The 27934-nt window shown below is 38.3% G+C and overlaps 1 protein-coding gene across 3 annotated transcripts in view; it reads right to left on the minus strand.

Moving 5' to 3' along the window:
- Positions 1-27934, minus strand: part of LOC149793792 (beta-1,4-galactosyltransferase 2-like) — a 69357-nt gene that overhangs the window by 18066 nt on the left and 23357 nt on the right. For all 3 annotated transcript variants that reach the window (XM_089967782.1, XM_089967783.1, XM_089967785.1), the window contains exons 3-4: positions 8434-8624; positions 693-815 (exon numbers count right to left, since the gene is read on the minus strand). In XM_089967782.1, the coding sequence (XP_089823908.1) occupies positions 693-815; positions 8434-8624 (314 nt within the window). The remainder of the gene's footprint in view (positions 1-692; positions 816-8433; positions 8625-27934) is intronic.

Raw genomic sequence — 27934 nt, forward strand, 5'->3', positions numbered from 1 at the left:
GTTATCATTAATATTTGGCTCCTGCTCAACGTGAAACTTATCATTTTCCTGTAATGTCTCAGAATATAAATACCCTACAAGGAAGCAAATATTCGTCTTAAGTCGTGTTCCTATTAACAGGATACATTTTAGATAATTATTTTGAATTCGGTCGGCACTTAGATAAGCTTTCTTAATAGGCGAAAATTCGTATCATCTATGTTTGTAATAGATAGAGAAGACTATATATGCAATACAAAGAATCAGAAAAACGGACTAACAAATGTCGGATACAACTGCATCGAGACTGTAAAGTTCATCAGCTAGCTATGTTTTCATACAATACTGTTTTAATACTTAGTTGGTAATGCCGCTATTAACACTCCGTTTCAACCTTTCTAGCTAATAGTAGTAGTAACAGTAATAGTAGCAGGATCAATAGTAGTATATGTAGTAGTGGTGGTGGTTCTTATAATACATTCAGTATTACAATCAGCAGTAGCAGTGGTCTCCATTGCAGCAGGAGTAGTTGTAGTAGCAGCAGCAGCATAAGTTGAAATAGTAGAGCTGATAGTGGAAGCTATTGCAAGACGATATTCACGACTGTCTTACCACAATAAAATAAATGTGCTGTGTGACACTTGATTGTCATAGCATTGGAACGTACCTCCACGACTGTCTTACGTAAATAAAACAAAAACACTGACACAAACCTGATGTAAAGATCATTGTCCTCCTCGCCCCACCCGAAGTATAAATTGGAAAATCCATTGACCTTTGTAAACTGGGCTGGTGTAAATCCAATCACTCCACCATACAGCTCTGGATTAGGCAAGCTGAAACATATCATTATCACTATAGATCAAGAGGAAAAGAAAATCCTCACGGTAGGCAATTAGTTGCAGGCAAGTAATAATCAGGTCACTGATACAGGTTTACCCTTTTGAAGGATTTTATTTCATCACCTCAAACGTTTATTTCCAATTCCAAAAGTTTTTAACGCAATTTAATTATTTATCTTAAATCTTAAAGGAACATATGTTTATTGCACTGATGTGTCTTTAAGTCACATACATACATGCATAAATACACACACACACACACACACACACACACACACATATACATACATGCAACACCTTAGTTTTAATGGTAAATCACAAATGTACTCTGATTTTCTATTTAGATAAAGTTACTTTTTCACCAAAGTATAAAATGCGGTTTCAAATCAGTTGGTACCTTTGTGTTGGGCAGAGAACCTACCACCCAATGTCAGATTCTGAAGAACCGACTGGGATGGTATATGAGCATTGTATCAGTAGTATCGGAATCGAGACTCCATGAATTTCATTATTATTCACGGTCTTTATGTTCTAACTTGTCACAATCAACGTTTCACCTATAGCTAATGACAGTTAATTCTCAACGCACGTAAACACAGAACCATAACACACCATACTAAAAAGATTACTCTTGATAAGACCATCTATGGAAGAGTTATCTTTCTTTTAGTAATTATGCAGCTGAATTTCGGAATTCATTAACAAAACAATTTATAGTGGGCATGTATTTGGAATAAATGTAAAGCCTTCTAAGCGAATTGAATGGGATATGACAAACTATCAGTGTGGTGCATGTCGGCAAATATTTTCTTGTATGTTTGACTGCAGCAATGAAAACAGTTATGTCTACTTTTTGTTTATGTAATAAGCAATGCTTTTGTCAGTATGTTATACAAATTGCAACCGTACTCTCCTTGACTTGTCTTCAGCATTTGACACAGTAGACCATGATATATTGCTATACAGTCTCCAGCATATATCGGACATTTTGATCTACTGCCTTACGAAATCTAAGTGTTGTTCTCGACAGTACTGGTTATACGACCGCTCCGATGGCCTAGTGGTTAGAGCGTCCGACTCGGATGCGATAGATCGTGGGTTCGATCCCCGGCCAAGTCATATAAAACACTTACAAAAATGGTACAAACAGCTGCCTCGCTTGGTGCTCAGCATTAAGAGGTTAGTGTTAGGACTGGTCGGCCTGGTGTAAGGATAACGTGACTGGGTGGGACATCATGCTACAAATTTGCTGCATGATGCTCCAGTGCTACACATCACGATAAACTATCACACTGCAGCCACCGTAGCGATATGACTGAAAAATTGTTAAAGCTACGTTAAAAATCCAAATCACACACACACACTCTCTCTGTGTCTCGGTCTCTCTTTCTCTCTCTCTCTCTCTCTCTCTCTCTCTCTCTCTCTCTCTCGTTACACCATGTCATAAACATATGCAACGCTGCAAATCTTGAGCTCCAACCACAATTTTCTTACAACTGATGTCACTAAAACAATTGTTTGTTACTTATTACTCACTAGACTGGTCTACTGTAATTCCTTTCTTTCTGTTCGTTTCAGTATCTATTAAGAAGCTTCAAAAAGTTGAAAACGCATCTGCTTGGATCATCTTTAGAGTACCAAGAATCGCGCACCATTCCCCCTTGCCCTATACCCTCCAATTTCTTCTCTATGAGACATTATGTTGACTACATCCATTCCAAAATAACCATCTCACCTAAGTGAAAACCCATGCTTAATACTTAGGACACTCGTGTTCTCATTATTCTCACTATCAGTGCGATTTCCTATAGATTTCCTTCTGATGCATACCAGAGCATAAGTACCTGGAACGATTTACCTCTTGTACTTATGCACGATAGCACTGTGATCTCATTCAAGAGTGCTATTAAAACTAACCTAGCTCGATTCTGAGGACAGGAATACACTTTTGCAATGTTTCTTTAACTTAATTAGTTTCTGCTTGCATTATTTGTAATTTAATGGTGTATGTTTTTGTAATACCCCCCCCCTCTGTATATATATATATATATATATATATATATATATATATATATATATATATATATATATATATATATATATATATATATATATATATATATATATATATATATATTACAATGTTCGTGGGGTTCTAAAGATTAAGCGCTGTTGTAGGCACCCATTATTATTATTGTAATAAATATGTAGTATGCGTATTTGTTTCAAACGCTCCGTGTTAAGGATTTCTTATATATTTGTGATTACTTGTCTGATTCTGGGAAGTCGGTCCTGGGGAGATATTCCTCAGACAGAAATAATTACTAGAAGAAAACGTCACTGAGTTAAGTCTTAGTGAGTTTCCATGGTGCCATTGTTTACTTTTGGTGAATATAGGTCAGAGCAGAACAAACGTCCCTGGAGTTCAATAGTCCCTAATAAAATCTAGTTGTTTACCTTGATTGTGTGACTCCAGGAGTGATATTATGACTGGAGACTTGTAAATTGCACTTTGAAATAAAGGTGAAGGGACTGTTTCGTCGTCGGAACAGTTCCCTGCATTAGGGGGAGTTGTATAGTTTTACGGCGTGAAATGCTGACGGTACGATGCGGAAAATGTATGAAGAGAAACGATGCAGATCTGCGGTTGATTGACAATTGAGAAGTTGTGAGATCTTTTTTCTTGTATTAATTAAGAGTAAAATTATTTATAGAATGGACACGCTGGACTTTCCAGTTTACAGCAGTAGTTGTATAGAGATCTTTGGAATTAGGGGAAACTTATAACTTCCAGTGGAATCGCGCCGGGGTTTGGCATCGCTCGGTTAAGAACAAGTAAACCCTTTGGATTGCTTGTGACATTATTATTATTAATATTATTATTATTATTAGTAGTAGTAGTAGTAGTAGTAGTAGTAGCAGTATTAGTAGTAGTAGAATTAGTAGTAGTTCTTGAACACTTTTAAAACCGATTTGGATATTTCTGTACACATATGTGTTACCGTTTCCCTCATATTTTGAATGTTGGTATTATTATGAATATATGTACATTTTGAAAGGTTTGGTACAGTTGGAATGGAATCGGACATGCTTGTAATATAACTAGCATGTAATGCAACTTCCTTTTATATTTCTTTACCCCATGAATATACTAAGATCACTATTTTCGATGGAATATGTAATATATAATATTCATGCAAATTATAACCAAACTCCATCGTAGGCAGGTTACGTACATGGGGTCATTTATTTATCACACCATTCCTCTGTTAATACAAACTTGCGCCAAAACATGTTGAAAGGTTCTGTCTAGCAGCGTTTCTAGAACATAAACTCAAACCGCTCAGATTTCTCCGCCCTTTTTTAATACTGGAATATTAAGAACTTTCTGCGATTCTGAACATGTCCTTATACAAATTGCCTGCTTTATTTTTATCCCCATTTTTGGCTTTCGGCTTGTCATTTACCAATGACTAACTCTTTATTAATTATATCGTTATATGTAGGTCTGCTTCCAATCGCAATTCTCACTCTATTCCCGTGTCCATGTCAGATTGGAGTCCATTTAGGTTCTCGTCTTTATTTTGATCAACTCGTTCAAACGAAAAAACATTCATCTCGTTTTCTTAGTTTCTTCCATACTATTTGCATAACTGACGTGCAGTTCATCCCTCACAAGTTGTTTAAGATAATACCTTGTTTTTGTATTTGCAGTATGAAAATGTTGGTTTCAGCTTCTTTTTTTATAACAATTATTTCCCAAATCCCCTGCCGATGCATTGTTCTTCAATTGATTCATATCACTCGCTTGTCCAATTTCTTAAAGATTCTTTATACAGCTCAGATTGTCGGTTCTTTCCTGCGTGATTTTTTATTATCATGTCCAAACGTAACTAGTATTATCATCATTTTTTAGAAAATGAAATATTGCATAATTATCGAATTCTAATTTTTTCTTTACTGAAGCAAAACCAGAACGCGATGCCATCTCAAACAGCCGAATAAAAGGATGGCTTAGACAATGGAGCCAACCAAGGACATGCAATGATCTGTGGACATTGGAAAGAAACGCAATGTCAAGACTACTGGATAACTTTAGCTTAAATGATTATCTGTCTAACTGCCATATTTTTCTTTTAATTTTACAACACGACTACGTTTGAATTGGGAAGTATACAGTTCATCGCTATCTGAATCCTAGGGTCCATTCTTGTCACTACTGTCTTATTGTAATCAGTGACCTTGAATTTTTACGGTTCTTACCACAGCCAATACGATAGTGTGCTGACCATGTAAGATAATCAGAATATAAACCTTTGCCTGTGAGTTAGATTAGTGACGTGGGACAGGTTTAACATCGTGGACCCCCACCCCCACCCCCACCCCCATATATATATATATATATATATATATATATATATATATATATATATATATATATATATATATATATATATATATATACTAGGGCATTGTATAATTTGAAGAAAACAATTTACTTTCAGATGAGAGAAAATAAAATATATCAGATCAAAACAAAATCGCTGCGCCACCTAAAAACTTAAATGGTCATTACCTATTAGTAGATGAAGTTGCTGTATGGATGTTACTTGTAGCATAAGCTCATCTCTAAAAAAAATGTAACTAAAGTGGGATGATTTGGTACACACTATATTTGACATCTTGCGAAAGACGTTGTGCTGACATTATAAAGCTGGTTGATAGAACTAGGAAGTTTCAATAATGACGTCTACAATTTCCTAGCCACTTCTTTAATATAATATGCCGAGAACCTATCAGTGAGAATCAAACGCCAGTGCAAACTATTTATGAGAGAAAGTCAGTAAACGCAAAGCATACTTACACAGCAAACAAGACAATATTTAGTGGACGTTATTAATTACGTGCAATTTAAAACTGAAAACAATTGCTCTCCTGAAGAAATCATTGGAAGATTCACAGTCTTAGAAAGGAATACATGTACTTAACACATCAACATACGCTTGCAAATAACTTGAACAATGGTGGATTTTTGTTGTTCGTTGTAATGTGACATTTCTCGAAAAGCTGCATTTGTCTTAACTATCTTTTGTACAATCACCTTTGCCACAATGTGGGCACGTTAAACGTGTTAAGTAGTGACTAACGTAGCATACATATGATTATATTTGTAATATTTAAATTTGATTTTTTTAATAATTATTTGGTAAAGCAGAATGAAACCATGATGATATCATTAAATCTATAACAATATTACTAGTGGATCACCGTATTAGTGACCGAATTAATTATAGGTATCAAAGTTATAAATGAAAATGTGGGAGAAACCTAGTATTAGGAAGTGAATCCTAAAATAATCCTGCAAGACTTCTATTAAAGTCCAAAAAATTAAACATTTCCGAATAAACAATTGGCTCTCCAAGAATCGTGTCTTCAAACCAGTGTTGTCCAGAACTCCTCTGAATAATTCACTATAGTTCAAGAATAATATTAAAGTCGAAACTATCATATTTTTCATCTCATATAATACACAAGTACTACACAAAGCACGTCTGCAGATTTGATGTTACAACAGGAACCTAATAAAATAAGAATCACTCCAAGAAAGGAATGAATGAAATTTGATTTCTCAGTTCTCTGCTTAGGTACACTATCTATTATAATTATATGTTGTAATATAACCCACGCGACAGATCGTAATACTCAATAAATATTTGGAAACACCTAAGCATGTGACCTAACTCTTCCAACAAAAATTAACTTCATTCTTCTAAGATAACACCTAACCTATCTGTCCAATGGCAAAAAGGCCGAATCTCGTAAACATGTTTACTAATAATTATTTTTTAGTAACTGTGCGTAAGCATGTATTCATAGCTCCAACGCAATTCTGCGTTCTTTAATACATCAGAACAGACTCCATGTACATAGGCCACCAACTACATATATGAATAAATAGCCAAAAAAATGAGATAAAATCATGTACCAGGAGGTAAGAAAATATAAATATATACAACAACAAATATATATATATATATATGTGTGTGTGTGTGTGTGTGTGTGTGTAGATGGGTGTGTGTGTGTGTGTGTGTGTGTGTGTGTGTGTGTGTAGTTTGATGACCATGGTAAGGAACTTTGGATGACAGCCGAGCTTTTCAAGGATTTGCCACAGTCCAGTTCTGCTTACTGTGTCAAAGGCCTTCGACAGGTCCAGAAATGTGATGTATAGTCCTTTGTTTTGTTCTCGACATTCCTCCTAGATCTGTCTTAGTACAAACACCATATCAAGTCAGAAACAATTACGACCTGTCACATTCCTTTCCTATTGTAAATGGCGTGAAACAGGCATGCGTTTTATGCCCCACACTGTTCTCAATCGTCTTGAGCTTGATGCTCCAAAAAAGCAGCATAAGACCTTGATAACGAATATGGCATCTGCATCAGATTTCGCACTGATGGCAATCTCTTCAACTTAAGGCGACTTCAGGCCCACACCAAGACCTTGGAAAAACAGATTAGAGAACTTCTCTTTGCAGATGAATCCACGCTTGTTGCCCACACTGAAGCCGCCTTACTGCGCGTAACATCCTGCTTTGCAGAAGCTTGCCAGATCGTTGGACCTGACGTCATTCTAAAAAAACTGAGGTACTTCACCATCCTGCTCCCAAGGAAGAGTACCGACCACAAAGCATATCTATTGACCAAACAGAGCTGAATGGAGTCCACCAGTACACATACCTGGGCTATGTGATATCCTCTGATGCCAAGATCGACCAAAGAATAGACAACAGACTGACCAAGGCAAACAGCGCCTTCGGCAGACTCTTTAAAAGAGTGTGGCACTAAGCAAGTCTCAAGAAAGATACAAAGATCAGAGTCTAAAGAGCTGTCTTACTGACCACCCTCATATATGACGCCGAATCTTGGCTCACCTAGAGCCGCAACCTCCTCCCTGAAAGCTTACATCAGCGCTGCCTCCACACCATCCTCAAAAACCACTGTAGTGACTTCATCACCAACACTTAAGTCCTCAAACAAGCAGGGATCACCACCATTGAGGCCACGCTCATGACGACACAGCTACGCTGGGCAGGGCACATGTACAAGATAGAGGATCATCACCTGCCAAAGACTGCACTGTATGGTGAGCTGTCAACTGGCCACCGTGATAGAGGTGAACATCGAAAGAGATATAAAGACTCCATGAAAAAGACCCTCACCACCTGTGGCATCAAAAACTTCCAATGGGCATCACAAGCTGCTAACCGTGAAAGCTGGCGACGTATAGTTCACCGGGCCACTGCCGTTTTTGAACAAAACAGATGGGCAAGATTGGAGGAAAAATGATGGCAAAGAAAAGACCGGGAACCATCGACAGCACGCACCACAAGCCAGATATTTCCCTGCAACCTCTGTGGACGGACGTGATTGTCACGTATTGGGCTATTCAGCCACCAACGCGAGTGCAACAGACGTGGACATTCCCCTTCTTAAATCCTTGCAAGCGAATAAGTCAAGATAACAATATATATATATATATATATATATATATATATATATATATATATATATATATATATATATATATATATATATATATATATACACTCACCCTTTATCTCCATACTTTGTGCTGTACGCGAGGTAATGACGGGGATCTGAACCACACCGGTACAGATTACGATCATCCATCATGAAAGCATCCACATCTTGGAAAATCACACATGAAAAGTTGTTGATCATCATCGCTGTTGTAAAGCCAGCATTATTTATTAGACCCTTATTAAAAGATGTTGGTAAAGCCTGGAATAAAAATAAACGATTATATTGGAACATACAGCAAACAAATAATCATGCATACACATTCACAATCATTCACGGTGACAGGCACTTACACACATACATACGAAAGTACGTATATTTTTATATTATATAACCGTAGCATTTTCGGAACACAATTTTCGACCCTCTGAACTTTTCCGTCCGTGTATATATGACTGATTGCATGTAGAACTCCTCCAACATCATTTCAAATGCAGACTTTATAAATTGGGAAGTGGTATCGATGTTCATCGCATAAACTATATGTCCTAGATTCGGTCCGTCCTGTGGGACATTTTTGTTTGTTAAAATGAGAGCGATCCAGATGAAAGTTAAGAACATCATTAATATCGAGGTGATCTTTGCTACATTAAAAAGTATGACCAGAGTAAAATCATAACTGCCTTTGCTTCTCTCAGATACATTTAGATTTTATATGACTTATTCACATTTCAAAAACGTACAATTCATTATGTGCATTTGTAACGTTAGTTTAGCATTGAGTCATATTTACCCTTTTCATAGCAATACATATCGTGTCGTTGATCTTTCAAGCTACCATACACATGGTGTAATTATCCTGAATTGAAGACTGTCTTTAAAACGATCTGACAAGAGCGTGTAGCTCCAGACGATCGATCTTAAAGTACGGCAAATATCTTGTGCCAGATAAAGTCAACTTGCTATACTATACTCATCAGTCAGGTCTATATAACCGATTGTAACTATACTACTGCAGGAATTAGATTATTTATCCCTACTAGACTGCAAAATGTTCTGCTGATATTTTTTTCTTTGTGGCAAAATTAATGTGATAAAATGGTATACCGGCAGAGTTAATGTGAGAAAATGTTATAATGGCAAAGTTAATTTGAGAAAATGTTATAATGGCAGAGTTCATTTGAGAAAATGTTATAATGGCATAGTTAATTTGAGAAAATGTTATAATGGCATAGTTAATGTGAGAAAATGTTATAATGGCATAGTTAATTTGAGAAAATGTTATAATGGCAGAGTTCATTTGAGAAAATGTTATAATGGCATAGTTAATTCGAGAAAATGTTATAATGGCATAGTTAATTCGAGAAAATGTTATAATGGCATAGTTAATTTGAGAAAATGTTATAATGGCAGAGTTCATTTGAGAAAATGTTATAATGGCATAGTTAATTTGAGAAAATGTTATAATGGCAGATTTCATTTGAGAAAATGTTATAATGGCAGATTTCATTTGAGAAAATGTTATAATGGCATAGTTAATTTGAGAAAATGTTATAATGGCAGATTTAATTTGAGAAAATGTTATAATGGCAGATTTCATTTGAGAAAATGTTATAATGGCAGATTTCATTTGAGAAAATGTTATAATGGCACAGTTCATTTGAGAAAATGTTATAATGGCATAGTTAATTTGAGAAAATGTTATAATGGCAGATTTCATTTCAGAAAATGTTATAATGGCAGAGTTCATTTGAGAAAATGTTATAATGGCAGATTTAATTTGAGAAAATGTTATAATGGCAGATTTCATTTGAGAAAATGTTATAATGGCATAGTTAATGGGATAAAAATTTATAGTGACTGATACAAAGTGAGCGTCATAATATTTGTATATTAAACAATTATAGTGCTATGTATAAATGGCGAAACATTTGCTGATTGATGCGTATAGTATATTGAAAGAATTTATAAATATATATGATTCTGGTATTAATATATCACATAAATGGAGTGTGTGTAGCGCCACATAAAAGATTAAATCGTTGTTTCGCTTAAATGCATCCCACAGGTTTGTTAAAGAGTCACTAAAGATTTCGTACGGTTTTCTAAACACGTATCTGGTGTATACTGATAAATTAATCAACTTAAGAATTATCTTGGAACAGCAAAATTATAAATTTATCCAATATTATGAGGGAAAGACAAAACGCATAAAGCATTATGTGAAATTATGCATAGGAAAGGAAAATGTTGACGTTGATTATATCATACGAGTTTTCATGCTACGTTGCACACAGTATAGTGTAATGATTGTGCAATAATTGAAATTAAATAAGGCATCACGGAAAAGTAAAGCTCCGAAGATTAAAAATCTATACGTTTTCTGTAATTGATGTTACCTTGCAGGAAAAACCCAAACTACCCAAGAACGGTCGTATGTTTCCAAACTGATTTTCACGCGTTGATCATTAGTCCGTTCTGGTCAAGGAAAACATAACTGTTGTTGAATATAATTTTGAAATAGTAGAATTGTGATCCTCCGCATGTGAATGCGCCGTCAGCAGACGATCAGCCGCAATAAGATATACTCGGAGATTGTACTGGAGTGCTTCAAGAAGTAAATCATGCTGCGTTGATTTCTTTTCCACAATCGATCGCGCTCTTACCATTGACGATCTTGTCTTGTACGACAATGTAATCTTTGAAAACCACGACAAACCCGCGATAAAATCTTTTTGAAACCGACACGAAAACACGGACGCATATATATACATTTATTATATGCTCATTTTTCCCCGTTAGCTTTACATTGTCAGAATCGTTCAGTATTACCCAATACTGAACTCGCGCGACAATACACATACAGCATTCACGTGCATAAAAGAAATACTTTCTATTGTAAACAAACAGCGGACGCAGATGCCAGCACTTTTGATTTGTACACAAATCATGTACACTCGCGTAAGATGCTGTTTACGTTGTGGTTGTTTAAATTTGTTTCCGAATGAACTAAAACAGACTATATAACAGACGCAAGATAAGGTGCTTACAAATAGCATACAAGTTACAAGTCATATATACTCTCTCTCTCTCTCTTCTTTAGCTGGTGATAAGAATGGCAAAATAAAATATACTTAGTTTTACATCCCGCATTTCCTCAAAATGTATTTTCCTAATTTTGCAAATCCAAATTACATGAGCCATGTCATAGGTTTTCAATCTGGATTACACATTTCGAAATTGTGCTGTAATTTCGATGATAAGTGCAATTGCATCCTCCTTACTTCACTCAAAATGAAATAAGCATTAAATTCCATAGCAATTGAAAGACTTCATATTTTCCCCACATTGTGATTTCAAACATTCAATGACAGAAACAGAAACACGTTTGCAGATGTAAACACGCTTCTCCCGCGCCGCTTCAATCTGATGTATTTCATGTATAATTTGCACAGATGAATCTAGTTCAAGATCACAAACTTTCGTCGAATCGAAACAAAATACCAAAATATATTCATTCCAGATCAAATGGAAAAGTTGTTGCAATGCACATTCATTCACAATATGACTCCAAATTTCAATTTTATCTAGACACGCTATGTTCTTTCGAAAGTTATGTCGAGCGCGCGACTAAGTTCAAATGTATCTGGGCGGAGTTATGTGCGCAGCAATAATGTTGATTTGTGTAATGATGAATATGCGCTTGTGTATTTAGTTTGGAATGCGGCATACATTCATTTACTTTGTTTCTTGTAGTGTATTGTGTTTATATAATTGTTGTGTTGTTGTGGGGTTTAACGCCATTTTTCAGCACACGATTGGCTATACATGGCAGCCGTTTATATAATTAAACCTTAGGTAGAATAAAAAAAATGAGCATATAATAAAAAGGTTACTGCATTTGTATGGGAAAATATGAACTCGTTTTGTCGGAAGGATATAGTTCACTCCCAAGGTCGTGCAGTATTCCATCCCAAAACTCGTTCATATGTTCCCAAATAAATGCAGTAACCTATAAATATATAACATCACAACATGCCCTGCCTCGGATGCGGGAGGTGCTAGACATCACTATAAACTGCCACACTGCAGACATCGCAGCGATATGACTGAAAAATCGTTAAAAGCTACGTTAAAATTCCTAGTCACACACACTCACATCATGCCAGTGATGTCATATATCAGTGTATCGAGAACTACGCAGCAAAGAATCCTGCGAACACCAAATACTGATAAACATAATGTTATAGACATGCATCGATGATTCCATACGCGTGTGAAACCGGTATCGTTAACATAGATTCGACTATAGGTCCTGGACCTCCTTGGTTTGTATACGCTGTAACACCAAATCATCAAATATATTTCGGTTCAGATGAAGCTTGCGCCACCGCTTGAAATAGTCGATTATATATAACACGAGGCGAACAAAGTCGGTTAATGCTGTTTTATTAAACTCTGACGTTACAAACTTGGCTGCTTGGACCAATATTTGGACATCTTTTTATTGAAGTGTTGCGTTTACTTGAGTTTTCATAAACACCACAAACTCATGAGCTTGAAGATGAGCTGCAACTACAATATCTTTTAGGTAAAAGGTTACCATCAGGAGTAATCGACAAAGAAAACTCCAAGCTATTCGTCCTGTATGCAGCATACTTTGTCATGCAGTGTGCAGCTATCCTCTGTAAATAAGGTACTGAAACTTGCAACTTATGAGTTGACGAACACTTTGTTGATTGATATTGTGTAAGAATTTGTATTCTAATATAGAATTTTTTTTTTTTTTAATATTTATTGATTGTGTTCAGATGATTTATTCTTATATCATGTAATCTTCCATGGAAGGAAATAAAGATGATGATGATGCTGATTTTACTTGTCGCATAGAAAGTACACTTAATATATGAAATGTCCGCTATTACCGTTTTATGAAAGTTACCCAGCCTGACGCGGCGGTGATGTGGGTCTGACGTGGATCTGAGCAGATTTGCCACCAAAGTGGATTTAACTGAGTTTACCACCCGTGTTGTTGCTGAGGTCCCCCAGAGCCAGCTTTTAATTTTTGAAGATCGAATTTGAAAATTTAAAACCTCTAACGTTGACATCCAAGACATAGTGTGAATGCAAGACGCAGTCGCAAAAGAACACTGGACAACAAATTTTTACAAAAGTCATGTTACTGAAATAAAATTAGTCAATTCTTATCAATTTTTATGTGCTGAACACGAATATGACAGTCAAATTGCAAAATTGGCTCTAGTTTTTTTGTAATCTGCAAGAAATTAATGTTTACATAACGAAATGCATTCCAATAGTAAAAGGTCAACTGTAATAGCCTACCTATAAAAAATCAAGTCATTGACTACATCTTAGATTTCTTCGCCTGTCTCTTGTACAGCTGTTCGGGAGCATCTCTGAGGAGTGTCCAGCAGTAGTCAGCCAGCATTGTAGTGGACCATTTTCCCTGGTATCTTTGTTCCATTGTTGCGATATCTTGATGAAAACGTTCGCCGTGTTCATCACTAACAATACCACAGTTGCTAGGAAAGAAATCCAAATGGGAATGAAGGAAGTGAATCTTTAGAGACATATTGCAGCCAAGTTTCTTATACTTCATCAACATGTCTTCTACTAGTTCCTTATAGTTTTCTGCCCTAACATTTCCGAGGAAGTTTGTAGAAACTAGGCGAAAAGCATTCCATGCTTGTTTCACGTCACCTTCCAGCAAGTTGTTGAACCGGTCATCTTTGAAAAGCTCTCGAATCTGAGGACCCACAAAAACTCCCTCTTTAATCTTTGCTTCGCTGAGTCGAGGGAATTTTTCATGCAGGTATCGGAATGCTGGCAAAGTCCGGTCAATGGCTTTCACGAAGTTCTTCATCAAACCTAGTTTGATGTGAAGAGGTGGTAGCAAGATTTTCTGAGCCTCAACCAGAGCTGGCTACATTCTGCCTGTGAGTCCATTCCTTCCTCATGTAGTGCATTTCCCTTGCTCGGCTATCCCACTCGCATAAGAAACACATGTATTTTGTATATCCTTGCTGCAGTCCCATTAAAAGGGCAACTACCTTCAAATCACCACAGAGGTGCCAGCTGTACTTGTTATACTCAATGGAATTCAGTAGCTGCCTTAAGTTATCGTATGTCTCTTTCATGTGGACAGCATACGCTACTGGAATAGATGGAAGAATGTTTCCATTGTGCAAAAGCACAGCCTTGAGACTCAGTTTCGAAGAGTCCACAAATAGTCTCCATTCTTGTGGGTCATGAGTGATTTTTAAAGCATTCATGAGGCCCTCAATATCGGAACAGAATATCAGATTACTTTCCTTTCTGAAGAAAGGCTCCAATTGCTGGTGGCGCTTTCGATATGCAGTAATTGTGACATCTTCTTCTAGAAGATTCCATTGTTGGAGTCTTGATCCTAGCAATTCTGCCTTGTTCTTTGATAAGTCCAAATCACGAATCAGGTCATTTAGTTCTTCCTGTGTTATTCTGTGTGGGGTTGATGATGCACCACAGTGAAAATCTGGATCACTGCATGCTGATGGACCAGGAGAAGAACAGGTCGACTCACCTTTGTCTTCGTCAGATGAATCAAGAGAATATTCTGCTGGAGGTTCTGGAATAGGAAGTCCCTCACCATGTGGAACTGGTCTCAATGCAGACGGAATGTTTGGGTAGACTATTCTCGACTTCTTTCGCTTCGTTATTCCGCCGGAAAGAGGAGGAACCAAGCAGAAGTAACAGTCATTTAGGTGGTTGCTTGGCTCTCTCCACACCATTGGGACTGCAAACGGCATTGATGACCTTTTGCAATTCAACCACTGTGAAAGCTGTGTTGTACATGTAGCACAGCATATATGCGGAGCCCAAGGCTTGTCTTGGTCACCAACCTTGCATCCGAAGTAAAGATGATATGCCTTCTTCACTTGAGAATTGATACTTTTCTTCTGGTTGGCAAATGTCACTTCCCCACAAATATAGCAAAAATTGTCCGCGGTATTAACACACTTTCGAGGCATTACTGTTCTTTATTGTACGTAAATGGATAAAATAATAAGTTTTATGTAACAGTAGCTTGAACTGTCTCGCACAACGTCTAAAATATTTTAAATGCTGAACCTATCTGATTGGGCTTTATATAGTACACTGCTTACGTCAGCTTCAGCAGCCGCCTGGCATTAGTATAATAGGCCTACACATGTATAGTACACTGCTGACGTCAACTTACTTCAGCAGCCGCATGGCATTAGTATTGCATTGCATCAGAAAATGATGCAATCAACTGTGGATGATGTGAGCATGATGGTATTATGCAATGTTACATCATTATTCCGGATGTTGCTGCAGTCCTACTGGAGAAATTTACACAGTGAAACATAGAAAATGAGGTATATGAATATCTTCAAAACGAGAGCCAATACAAATTTTTCACGGTTATATTCGTGTTCGGCACACCAAAATACTACAGATTAGGGCCTTTTCAAGTCAGTAATGATTTCACTGTTGACCAGTGGAATTAGCCGAAATCAGCGAAATCGCTAGAATAAATTACTATTGTACGTCTGCTCCGTTTATAAAAAAATACGTGGACACAAATACAGAATCGAAGGTTACGAAATATGGCCGTGAACTGAGCTGAGATATTATTATGAATGGAAGCCGAATGCAACTGATGCAAATGCCAATCGAAGATGACCACGATGCGGTTCAACAATATTTGGAAATACAAATATTTCAGATCAAGGTCGTGGATGGAAAATCCTAAATGTTAAATAAATATATGAATAAACCGGCCACCAAAACCTAACTTTGACGCCTATGCTCTATCACTTGCAAAGATCCATGGTTTTCATACCAAGGGTGTATCTAGTCTACCTGTAGATATATCAGGATATTATCTTTATAGTGTACTCGTCTGCTGTAAAACGTAAGTTTCTTCGTATACAACTAGCTGCACACTCGTTGGAAAAAATTCCAATACTCTTTAAGTTGAAAAGAATATAATCAAAGAATTATTTGTTCAGGTCAAACACAAAGCCTAATGATAAATCACTCAAGCATTCTTCGATTGAAGGCTAATTCAAGTTCGACAAAGATGAAATAAGAGATGTGTGTGTGTGTTTGTGTGTGTGTGTGTGTGTGTGTGTGTGTGATTTTGATTTTTAACGTAGCTTTACCAGTTTTTCAGTCATATCCCTGCGATGTCTGCAGCGTGTCAGTTTATAGTGATGTCTGTCACTGAGGCATCATGCAGCAGACATGTGGCATGATGTCCCACCCAGTCACATTATCCTGACACCAGGCCGACCAGTCCTAACACTAACCTCTTAATGCTGAGCGCCAAGCGAGGCAGCTGTTAATAACTTTTTGTAAGTCTTTGGTATGACTCGGCCGGGGACCGAACCCACGACCTACCGCATCCGAGGCGGAATCTCTAACCACTAGGCTACTGGAGCGGTTAAAAAGAGAGGTAGATGTTTTAAATATTGCAAATGACGCTGTATTTATAGTCTTTAGCGGCTGTATTCAAATTTAGATTTATCGTTCGATATACGTTATGAATTCAGATCATGGTGATAAAGTTAAGGAATTTGATGACGGACTGTTGGAACCAACGACGCTAACATTTGAAAGTCATTTCGTTGCACTTGTTGACACATATCTGCTTCGAAACAGTGTTAACATATCATCATATACACTGGAATACATTTGTAATAAGAGCCAAAAAAGAATCAACCGTTGGAACCACCTTAATATATCAATGCCAATTCGAAGCTAGCATGGAATTATTTCATTAGGACGGGGAATGTCCTGTTGTTAACTGTACCACCAGGAATACAATCATCCTGTTATTGTTTCTGTAAACAGGAATTGGAATATTCTACACTGGAAAGAAAGCTCTCGACTGTTATTCAACAAGGACACATTTTTACTTGTACAAGATCTTAGGCGAAAACCAGAACAGTCGTTTCAAACATCATTTGATGGGTTAACCTGGGTGTTGCGGAAATTACTACACATTAGCTATCATATTAACGCCAATATGAATTGTTCTAGGTGCTATATCAATAGTGGCCAGTGTCAGGGCCGGTTTTGGTAAAATAAGTTCGATACGATTACGTTCACGATTACGCCTCTATTCAGAACTTCTCGCGGTAGCACAATCACTCTCAGTACGATTAATAAACTCTTCTCAATAGCTATCGAGGATCAAATAATTAGCATTGCCGAAGTCGCGACCGTGCTGGTGGAACTTGAAAACCGCCGTCGATTCTACGCACAGATACAAAACCAAGGTGTTAGCGACTAAAAACAATTAGAGGATCTACAGGCAGAAAACATCGAATAACTCTTGGGCTGTGTATATTAATCTGTTTGTCCTTGCATGCACTTCACTACGGCACCTAGTATAGTAATCTCACTTACGCGCCCCCATATATATATGCACACACAACCTTTTATTCGTACTCTACCGAAGTACCATGGGTAAACGGCACCCATCTCAATGTCTGCACGCATACGTTCATATACAATCACGACTAAACACTAAACCGAACGGATAGTAGTATATCTGGATTCTACAGGAGAATGAATGATATACTAGGCAGAATTAATATTTAATACAAATATTATAACCTGTATGACAGTATTATCTGTATTAAATATTAACTCTGTCTATCTGCCGAGTAGTATTAAGCAATTGCCTGCAGAATCCATGGAGGGCGGCGTTGGGAGAAATATACACCAAACATATGAGAACGCGCTATCCATATATCATAAAGGTGATAATTTTACCTAACATTAACATAATTTTCAAATACAAATAATTGATATTAGAGACTTTTTAATCCTACTTTGCGTAGATTCGAATCCGGATAGATAGCAATGAAAATGGCGTCGTGGACCTTTTTATAGTTTCTTAGCGGTGATCAAAAAAAGACATTCGGTACTAATTACCCCCAAATGACTATTAATGCCCCAATGCCGCATATACGTGTATAAAATCGTTTATGTCAAATCATTTGAATAATACTAAATCTTGAAATATATTTGTCTTAAACATTGTTTTGTTTCCATTTAAACCATATAATATTAACATTTCATCACATTTTGAGGCATGAAATTTCTCCACCGAATTGATAAAGCAAGCCATTTTTCACATGTGTATTATTTAGTCCCATGTTAATCGGCAACATCCGTGGGTCAACCGATTTCAGTCGAAAGCTGCAACAAAAGATTTGATCACGTCACCGTTGAAAGCATAAGAAGCTAACACCACTCTTATGTCTGACTGCCTCCAGCCCAAGTTTGTCATTCAGTGTATATTCCAGCGCCTCTGTTGATTACCAATGTTCACCGGAGTGTTATTTTTATGTAATGCCCACTTTTTCTTCTCAGATCCGCTTTATATATATATATATATATATATATATATATATATATATATATATATATATATATATATATATATATATATATATATATATATATATATATATATAAAACAAGCAAACGTGCCTCTCTTTATTCCCTCTCGGATCAATTTGTGTGTCGCGCGCGGTAATTGTTATTATTAGATTAGTCACTAACGGAATTTGTCGAATGTATCGAATCACTAATTTTGGAGCACTCCGGAAAAAGGTCGGCATTACGAGCGACTTCGTTGACTGAATTAAGGAATGGCACCTCTCGACTCTAAAATCAATATTTGAACGTCGTTTAAACCTAATATCTTAATTATTTCAAAGAACGGTTTATGTGAGATAACTTTTTCGCAAATCATTTCCTTCCTTCCAAACTTGAGTTAGATTGGAAGAACGGCGACACCAAAAAAAGTCAAATGTTCCCCTCTACAGTTATTAAATACTTTTGAAAGCGGGATTGGTTAAAGGGGAATGTGTGCAAATTTGCAGCAATTACAATATAACTCTAGCATACCTCTATCTACTTTCGTACACTGTGACATAATTGATTTTATATATCTGGCGTAAACGATAGCGCTCTGCCTTTTAAATAAAGTCCAGCAAGTGAAAATGACCAAACGGAGCTAGCATCATTTTTAGAGATGCTCAACTGATACCATGACGAGCTGTATGCTGTATAACCTAAACTGCACCTAACCAACATACACCAAATTAAACATACGTAAAACTTATTTTGAGAATACTTAAGACATGCAAGGTGTTTCTTAATAACCACGATAGTAGTGAAAGGGGTGAGATTAGCGTCAATGGGAATTAGCATTACAAACACCCTCTGGGCGAGATTAGCGTCAATGGAAATTTAACATTAACCACCCTGGGCGAGATTAGCGTCAATGGAAATTTAACATGGGCAAAAAACCCTGGGTAAGATTAGCGTCAATGGAATTTAACATTGGAGAAAGGAAAAAAAAGGAAATATTGAGATTAGCGTCAAAGGTATTCGAACAATGGAAAAAAAAATATCGATTCTAGGGACAAAGGCAATTGAACATGGGGAATAGAGTTTGGGTCTGTCTAGGGGACAAGGGGAATTGAACATGGGAATAGAGTTTGGGTTTGTCTAGGGACAAAGGGGAATTGAACATGTTAGAAAAAAAAAACTACTTTAGGGACAAGGGGAATTGAACATGGGATTTTTTTTTTAATTTTTTTAAATTTAAATTTAAATTTAAATTTAAAAAAGGGGTAGGCAATTGAAAAGTCATTCTCTTTTCGAGAAATATGGGTGGCCCTGAAAAGGGCCTTTGGTTTTTCTTCTTCTTCTTCTGCTTCTAATTTCTTCTTTTTCTCCAACAACTTCTTATTTTCTCTCCTACACTCTTTTTCTTCTTTTTTTTCTCCTCCTCTTCTTTCTTCTTCTTATCCTCCTCTTCTTTCTTCCTCTTCTCATTTTCTTCTTCTTTTTCAATTTTTTCATTCCATTTTCGTATTCTTATCCTTTCCTCTTCATCCTCCTTCTCCTCCTTTATCTCTTTCATGACACCACTTATTATGTCCTTTACTTTTCTTAAGTTATTAATTTCCATCTTTAGTCGATGGGGACTATAGGAATAGTGGTCTTCATTGAGTCTCACTAACATCTGCTCCATTATTCCTAAATTGTCTAAAACGTCTTGTAATTTTTGCATTTTGTCAAGGTGGTTCGAAGCCATCTTCTTTGTAGAATGGTTTGAACGACGAATACTGTGGGTTCTTATACGAAAAGCGCGGACGTGAAGGAAAACATCCCCCAAGACATAAAATTGATCTTACCTAGATCATGACCAAACAACGCGCGAACGTGAAGGAAAACATCCCCTACTTTTCTCATTTCATATAATATACTATCCACATAAGTGAAGCAACAATAAACAAACCCCAAATCTACTATTTACACACGCAAATCATTAAAACAAAATCCATAATCTACTATCTACACAATCGTACGTGAGCGGTTACAAAACCCAAGCTATACTCTCCACATACGCTAAGAAACAATAAACAAAATCCATAATCTACTATCCACACAATCGTACGTGAGCGGTTACAAAACCCAAACTATACTCTCCACATACGCTAAGAAACAATAAACAAAATCCATAATCTACTATCCACACAATCGTACGTGAGCGGTTACAAAACCCAAACTATACTCTCCACATACGCTAAGAAACAATAAACAAAATCCATAATCTACTATCCACACAATCGTACGAGAGCGGTTACAAAACCCAAACTATACTCTCCACATACGCTAAGAAACAATAAACAAAATCCATAATCTACTATCCACACAATCGTACGTGAGCGGTTACAAAACCCAAACTATACTCTCCACATACGCTAAGAAACAATAAACAAAATCCATAATCTACTATTCACACAATCGTACGTGAGCGGTTACAAAACCCAAACTATACTCTCCACATACACTAAGAAACAATAAAGAAACCCATAATCTACCATTCACACAAACTTACGTGAGCAGTTACAAACACAAACACACAAACACATACACTCGCACTATGAAAAAAGAGTTAGTGTTTATATTCACACTACTCTACCTACACACACACACACACACACACACACACACACACACACACATTGGCAAATTGATGGTTATTTCTTTTCTAGAGTATTGGGTAGCCCTGAAAAGGGCTGTTTTTTTTTTAACTTCATGGACACCTGGTTAATGGTGGCACCTTCCAGGCCTGGCGCCACATACACATCTTGTTCCCCAGTTGCTTTTTACTTTTTTGGGGGAGAGAGCAGAGGCAGGATATGTGGCTTCAGAATCCCAATTTTCGGTTTCTGGGATTCTGAAATTTGTTCTTCTTTTCTCCTTTTCCTCCTCCTCTTCTTTGTATCTTCTCTCCTCCTCTTCTTTGTATCTTCTCTCCTCTTCTTTGTATCTTCTTTCCTCCTCTTCTTTGTATCTTCTCTCTTCCTCTTCTTTGTTTCTTCTTTCCTCCTCCTCTCTCATCCTTCTTTCTTCCACAATGGCCTCCGCGCCCAGTTCGTTCAACAGGCGCCTGGCATATTCCAGATGCACATGAAGTTCCAACAGTTTCGCCAGTCTCGTGTTCATTCTGGTGTTGATCAATCAACAAGGGTAGCTGGACTTCCGAACGAGTTTCAATTTATACTAAAACTGCGGACGTGAAGGAAAACATACCCCTAAAAAACATAAAATTGATCTTACCTAGATCATGACCAAAAAACAACGCGCGGACCTAAAAGAAACACTCACTTTTTTATACTACCCATTCCTATTCTAAAAGATTTTTTCATTAATCACTCCAATATACTATTCACATACGCAAAGCAATTCAATCAAACCCCCCAAATCTACTCTCCCCACACCTCAAACAGCCCAAAAAAAACATGATCTTAATCTACTATCCACACCAACGTACGTGAGATGTTACAAACACAAACACACAAACACATACCCTCACACTATAAAAAAGAGTTAGTGTTTATATTCACACTACTCTACCTACACACCTTGGCAAATGGATTGTTAATTCTTTTCTAGAGTATTGGGGTAGCCCTGAAAAGAGCTGTTTTTTTTTGTTTTTTTTTTTTTGGTTTGCTATGGCAATCTTTTAGTTTCTAAGAATGCGATGTCCTCTGAGGATAGACTTTCTGGCGATAGGTCTGCTTCTTCGGAAAGAGAAGAAGAACTCTTTGGTGTCGATACGACAATCGACAAAGCCTCTCTCAGGTTCAGGTTCCTGCTGCTGTTGCTGCTGCTGTTGTTGTTGTTGCTGCTGTCTCTGAAGTCTGTACTTCTCTGTCCATTCTTCTTTCTCCCTGTTCACTTCTTCTCTGAAGAGTTCTTCTATCAAGTCTTCAGTGACTTTTAGCATTCTCACATTCTCTATCTCTTCTGGCTTCGGTATCAGACCCTATGCAAATTCACGTAGGCTTCGTTTAGCTTAGCTAGTTTGGAGCACATCTTCGTAGGAGGATGAGTCGACAATGGATGGTTAGACTGGAAACAACCCGGTTCTTAAAGTCAAAGCGCGGACGTGAAGGAAAACATCCCTCCACGGTTTTCGAGCCGCAATGTTCAATGAGTGTCATGAGAGGGATAGTAAGAAGTCAAAGAGCATGAATCAAACATTCTTATAGCCAAACAAATCACAAAGGCATTTTTTTCAAAACACATCATTTTTTATTCAAAAATCACTTACCACTAACCAACAACTCTAACATTTTTTAACAATAATCCAACAATATAACATCAAACATTTTTTTCAATTTACACTCTACTTTAAACAGGGTTGGCAAAGTTGTGAATGAAGTTGTGATTTCGACTGTTGCAAGTCATTGAGTCATGGATGGACACTACGTTTCCTAGCTTAAGACAACAAAATAAGCATACTAGTCACAAAATCAACGATTTACTTTCTCATCGTTTCTAGAAAAATCACGATCAAAATAAGTCACTAAATGTTCTTTTGCTGATAATAAGTGATCAATGTCGATCTCGACTTTCTCTTTGAATTTGTCAAAGAGGGTTTTGATGTAATGGATGTCTCGAGTCGTTAATGGAGGACAGAAATGTTCACGCAAGTCTTTATACCACCAACGTAACACGTCTTTTTTAAACAGACTCCAAGCTTCGTCCAGATATTCGTTGAATTTTTCTTCTTGACTGATGTTTTGACATCCATAGTAATCATGCTTCATCCATGTCGTAATTGTGTCTGCCAGGTATGTACCACAGTAGGAGACCAATTGCTGTTCTTGTTCTGGCCATCTCGACTTGATCACGATGTCCTTTTCGTCTTTGTGTTGGGATTCTCCTTCCACGGTCTCCTCACATTCCATCTTCAAAGCTTCTCCACTAGGTAAAGAGGGATAACAGTCTTCCATGGCTTCTAGTAATCTAGAATGACTTCTCTCAAACTGTTGATTTCTATGGTGTTATCGAATTCTGCATACAGGATGACGTTCAACGTTACATCATCATCACCGATTCTGTTTCCGAACTGAATTTCCACACGAATCTGGCCGGATTTTATAGGGTGGAAATGTCCCTCGTCGCTGCCTTGGTCTGGAGTGAAATCAAAAGCCCACAAAGCATAGCCTCCGTCATAATCGTCGTACGTAATGCCGTGACTGGTGTTGGTTCCTAACTGTCCCGTGGCTTCGTACAAGGACAAGTACGATCTCAAGTAATTCTTCTTCTCAAAGTCAGGTTCGAAAGGTCGGGTACACAAGGTCTTGCCATCGCGACTGACTTCAATCTTGGACACGTTGAAGTGATGAAAGTTGAAAGGATTTTTAGTGATAGCTCCGTTGAAGGCTTCATTCGAGACCATACCAAGGATCAAACGTTTGGGTAGCTGTCCTTGGAACAGATGATCTTCGATCATGGATCGCTGTCCCCTAGGAATGGTGAAAGTTTTCACTTCTACGCGTCGGATCGGATACTTGGCGGTCGTTCTGCTCAACGTCTGACTGATGTCGTTACCTACTTTAGGTAACACTTCCACACGACGTACGTAGAGTCTGGCTTCTTGGATTTTGGTTTTGTACTCGCCAGCATCAGCCAATAAATGGAAAGCGGTACTGCTCCGATTCAGTCTCAGGCGGACATCCACCCCGTTCAGCAAATATTTTTCTTGCAACCACATGTCCAAATGCAAACGATCCATCAGTTCTAAACTTTGGTTGGGTCCTTTGATTCTCTTTCTTCGTTCTACAAATCCCTCATTGGTGGTTGTTTTTGATTTGGGGTCAGCTTCAAGACCTGTTTTTGTCAAATTCGCCCGCTTCGTCAGGTTCCCATAGCACGCAGGCATTGAGATGAGTGTTCTTGGCGTCTATTCCGTACGTCAAGAGATTTTCCAGGTAGGCACGGTAAGGGTAAGTATCCATGCTGCTGCTAACCAGTTTGTTGTTCAAGTACAAGTCCACTGAGCTGAACAAGGAATGCATGAAATTGTTGACGGGAGCTACTGGCTCAGTGTCTATAGCATTTCCATCCTTATCTAGAACTTTGACTTTCAGGTACAAGTAACTGCTATTCAGATCGATGTAATCTTCGGGCTGTCCCTTGATTTCAAACTCGATGGGAGCGGAATCGGTCAATGAGGAGACAGGATGAAATTCCACCCATTGGGATTCTTGCATCGTCATCATGGTGGGGGGCATGGCAAACAGATCCAGTTCCGTCTTGGAACAGGCGCAAGACTCTCGGTGCATCATTTTTTTGTTGCAGTGTCTCAATAATCGAAAACGTCTAAGTCTCGAACGGTTCTTCTTTTCTTGGCCTTTCTAGCTTGAAGTCTGGTGAAAGGGCGTTTTCTTCGTCGTCTCTTTCTGCCTTGTCCTTGCTGAATGCTTGACTCGGAAGCGTGCAGGGCATTTATAGGTGTGTCTTGTCGGCCCAAAAGGTCTTTACCCGTTTGCAGCAAGATATTTTTGCCTGCCCTCATGAAGGCTTCTTTAGGGTTTTGTTTGTCGATGATGACATTTTGGAGAAATTCTTTGCCTTGTGTCAGTGCCGCATCTTTCAAGGCGTGCAATCCGCGTGTCACCATCGGTTTCAACACCGGGGCCACCGAACGAAAGGCCGATTTTAACATATCTCCTAAACCGTGTCCTCGCTGTCGTGCAACCCCTCGATACACTGGATACATGACTTACGAGTCGTGAGAGAACCGTTTTCGAAAATGGAGTTTCACCGTGACTTTTCCTTTGGTGAATGGAATATTTTGTCCCAAATCTCCTTTTATAGCAATGTTGACCGTGTCCAAATACGACTTGCTGACAGGCAAATAATGAGGATGCACAAATTCCCGGTGGACGTGATAGGTGTTTCCACCTTCCTGGTCACTGGTCGTGGTACTATCCACTTTGAAAGGAATGACACGCAGTAACGGTACAGAGGTGTGTCCCACCACGTTATACTCCACCACATCGGAGTACACGAACATCAAATTCAGTCCTTGGTTCAGTTCTACAGGGAATCGAAAAAACTTGTAAAATTCCGTATTACTGTTGATCTTCGGTTTAAAATTTGGAGACATTTTTGTGTCTCCACCTAAAATATCAAACAAGTCACGATTAAAACTGATGGACAACGTTTGGGTATCCTGAAATTTCATCAGTAAGCGACGAGCCACTTTATGGTACTCCAGGGTGACACTTTTTTTGACTCTGTTCAGGGCTTTGCCAAAGGCTAACTCGAACCTGGAATTAATGGTGTCCACCAAATGTTGGCCACTAAAATAAAACCCTGCCGGAATTTTCAAGGTGTAGATATTGAAGGGTGAATTGTTGGATGGTCTTGTGTCCCCTGAAAACCCGATGTCATTCATGGCTTCTTGTAATTGTTGGTTCAGGATTTCGACCTCAAAAGTGTTTTGCTTTTCTGTGATGTTTTGGATTTGTGTAGGGTGAATCATTTCTACTAAAGCCACTTCCCAATGGGCTTCGTGATCTAACTGGATGGCTTGAGGTAATTTAGCCGTGTAACAGCACAACGTGTTCTTGGGAAACACCTCCATGGAACTGTCACTGGGTAAGGTTAAGTAAAATTGGTTTTCGTGACTCATAATTCCAGAGTTCTGTGGCTGTCCGAGGGGTCAGTGGACGTCAGAGGCGTGTCTCCGCCCAAAATGGGGTTCTGGTTGTGGTTGTTGTTGGAGTGGTGACTGGCACTGGCACTTTCTTTTTCTCTTGTGATGAAGAAGGGGTGGCCATCATCTTTTTAATCCATGCAATTCTGGAGGTAGGTGGTGTTGTTAACTTGCGTACTTTTTCTGGTAGAGTTTGAAACCCTTCTTCTTCTTCTTCTTTTCCTTTTTCTGTCTTGGTCACTGGTAGTGGTGGGACTGGTACTGGTACTGGTGATGGTGCTGGACTTTTCATCAAGGTCTTAAAATCTTTCAGAGTGGGTAGAGCTGTTTCGTCTAAAGCTTTCTGGTGAAAGAGTTGCAGTCGTTGCAAGAGTTGACCGTACTTTTGCGATTTTTCTGTTTCGGACAAATCTTGGCGATCCATTAAGGACAGCAATTCGTGTTGTAACTGGGACATCTCGCTTAAATTGGGATTGGGAGGTAAATGCGGGGTGCGTTGTTCTTGCCACCGATGGTATTCCATCCATCGTTTGTAAGGCACTAAAGCTGGTTTTCGTCCTTCCATAGGGTTGTCAGGGGTCGATTCTGAAATCTTGGGACTTCCGAGGGCCTTTTTATCTTGCTCCCACCAGTCCTCCCAACATGGTTCCCAAGACTCCTTTCAGTATGGGGCCTAACAAGAGAGGCAAAATGCCTCCACGTTGCACCAACATCTTCTTCTTTTGACGAATGGGAATTTTCTTTTGAACTATTTGGCGAAGAACGTGACGATGTTTGCTTAAGCATTGTTTCTGGTGTTTGGACAAAGGGATCGTGCCTTTCAAAACGTTCAAACAACATTCGCACACGGTATCGATGACCTCTTTGGATGCCGATTGAATGAGGCTTTTTCGTAGAGGTGGAGAAGCTTTGGACAGGACAGATAACAAGTCCCCATGTTTGACTAAACGAGGTGGTAGTCCTTTTCTTTTCTTTCCTTGGGGTTTTCTGGAGGGTGACATCTTTGAGTCTTCAGGAGCACCAAAAAAAACACTGATACCCCCGACTTGGTCACAGGTCTTTTTAATACTAGAACGCGTCGCCACTGATTGTCTTTACGGCGTATCAGCTTGAGGACAGGCATGACACGTCGTGGAGGGGTACGCAACGGACTAAATCGAGCCAGTTCTTGCTTGGACAAATCCAGTAAACTTTGTAACATACCCGATCTTTCATGGACTTTGATTTTAGGAGAAGGTACTTTGTGAGCAGCAGCCACTGCCACTAAATTGGAGGGTCCTGCCACTGGGGAAGTTCTTTTTGGGGTCATCAACGGAGAAGTTCTTGGTGTGATCAACGTCTCCAAGTACTCTTCAGTTCTTGGTGTCATCAACGGAGAAGTGGATGAACGTGAGGGTGCCGGAGATGCGGTCACCGCTGTGGCAGGTCGTGGTTTGCGAGTGTAAGGTTGCGTCCTGGCCGAAGTGCCTCTCTTGCGACTAGTTTTCTTCTGTGGACT

The sequence above is a fragment of the Sinohyriopsis cumingii genome, chromosome 8 (assembly GCF_028554795.1).
Source record: "Sinohyriopsis cumingii isolate HCF-2022 chromosome 8, ASM2855479v2, whole genome shotgun sequence".
Classification (NCBI taxonomy): Eukaryota; Metazoa; Mollusca; class Bivalvia; order Unionida; family Unionidae; genus Sinohyriopsis; species Sinohyriopsis cumingii.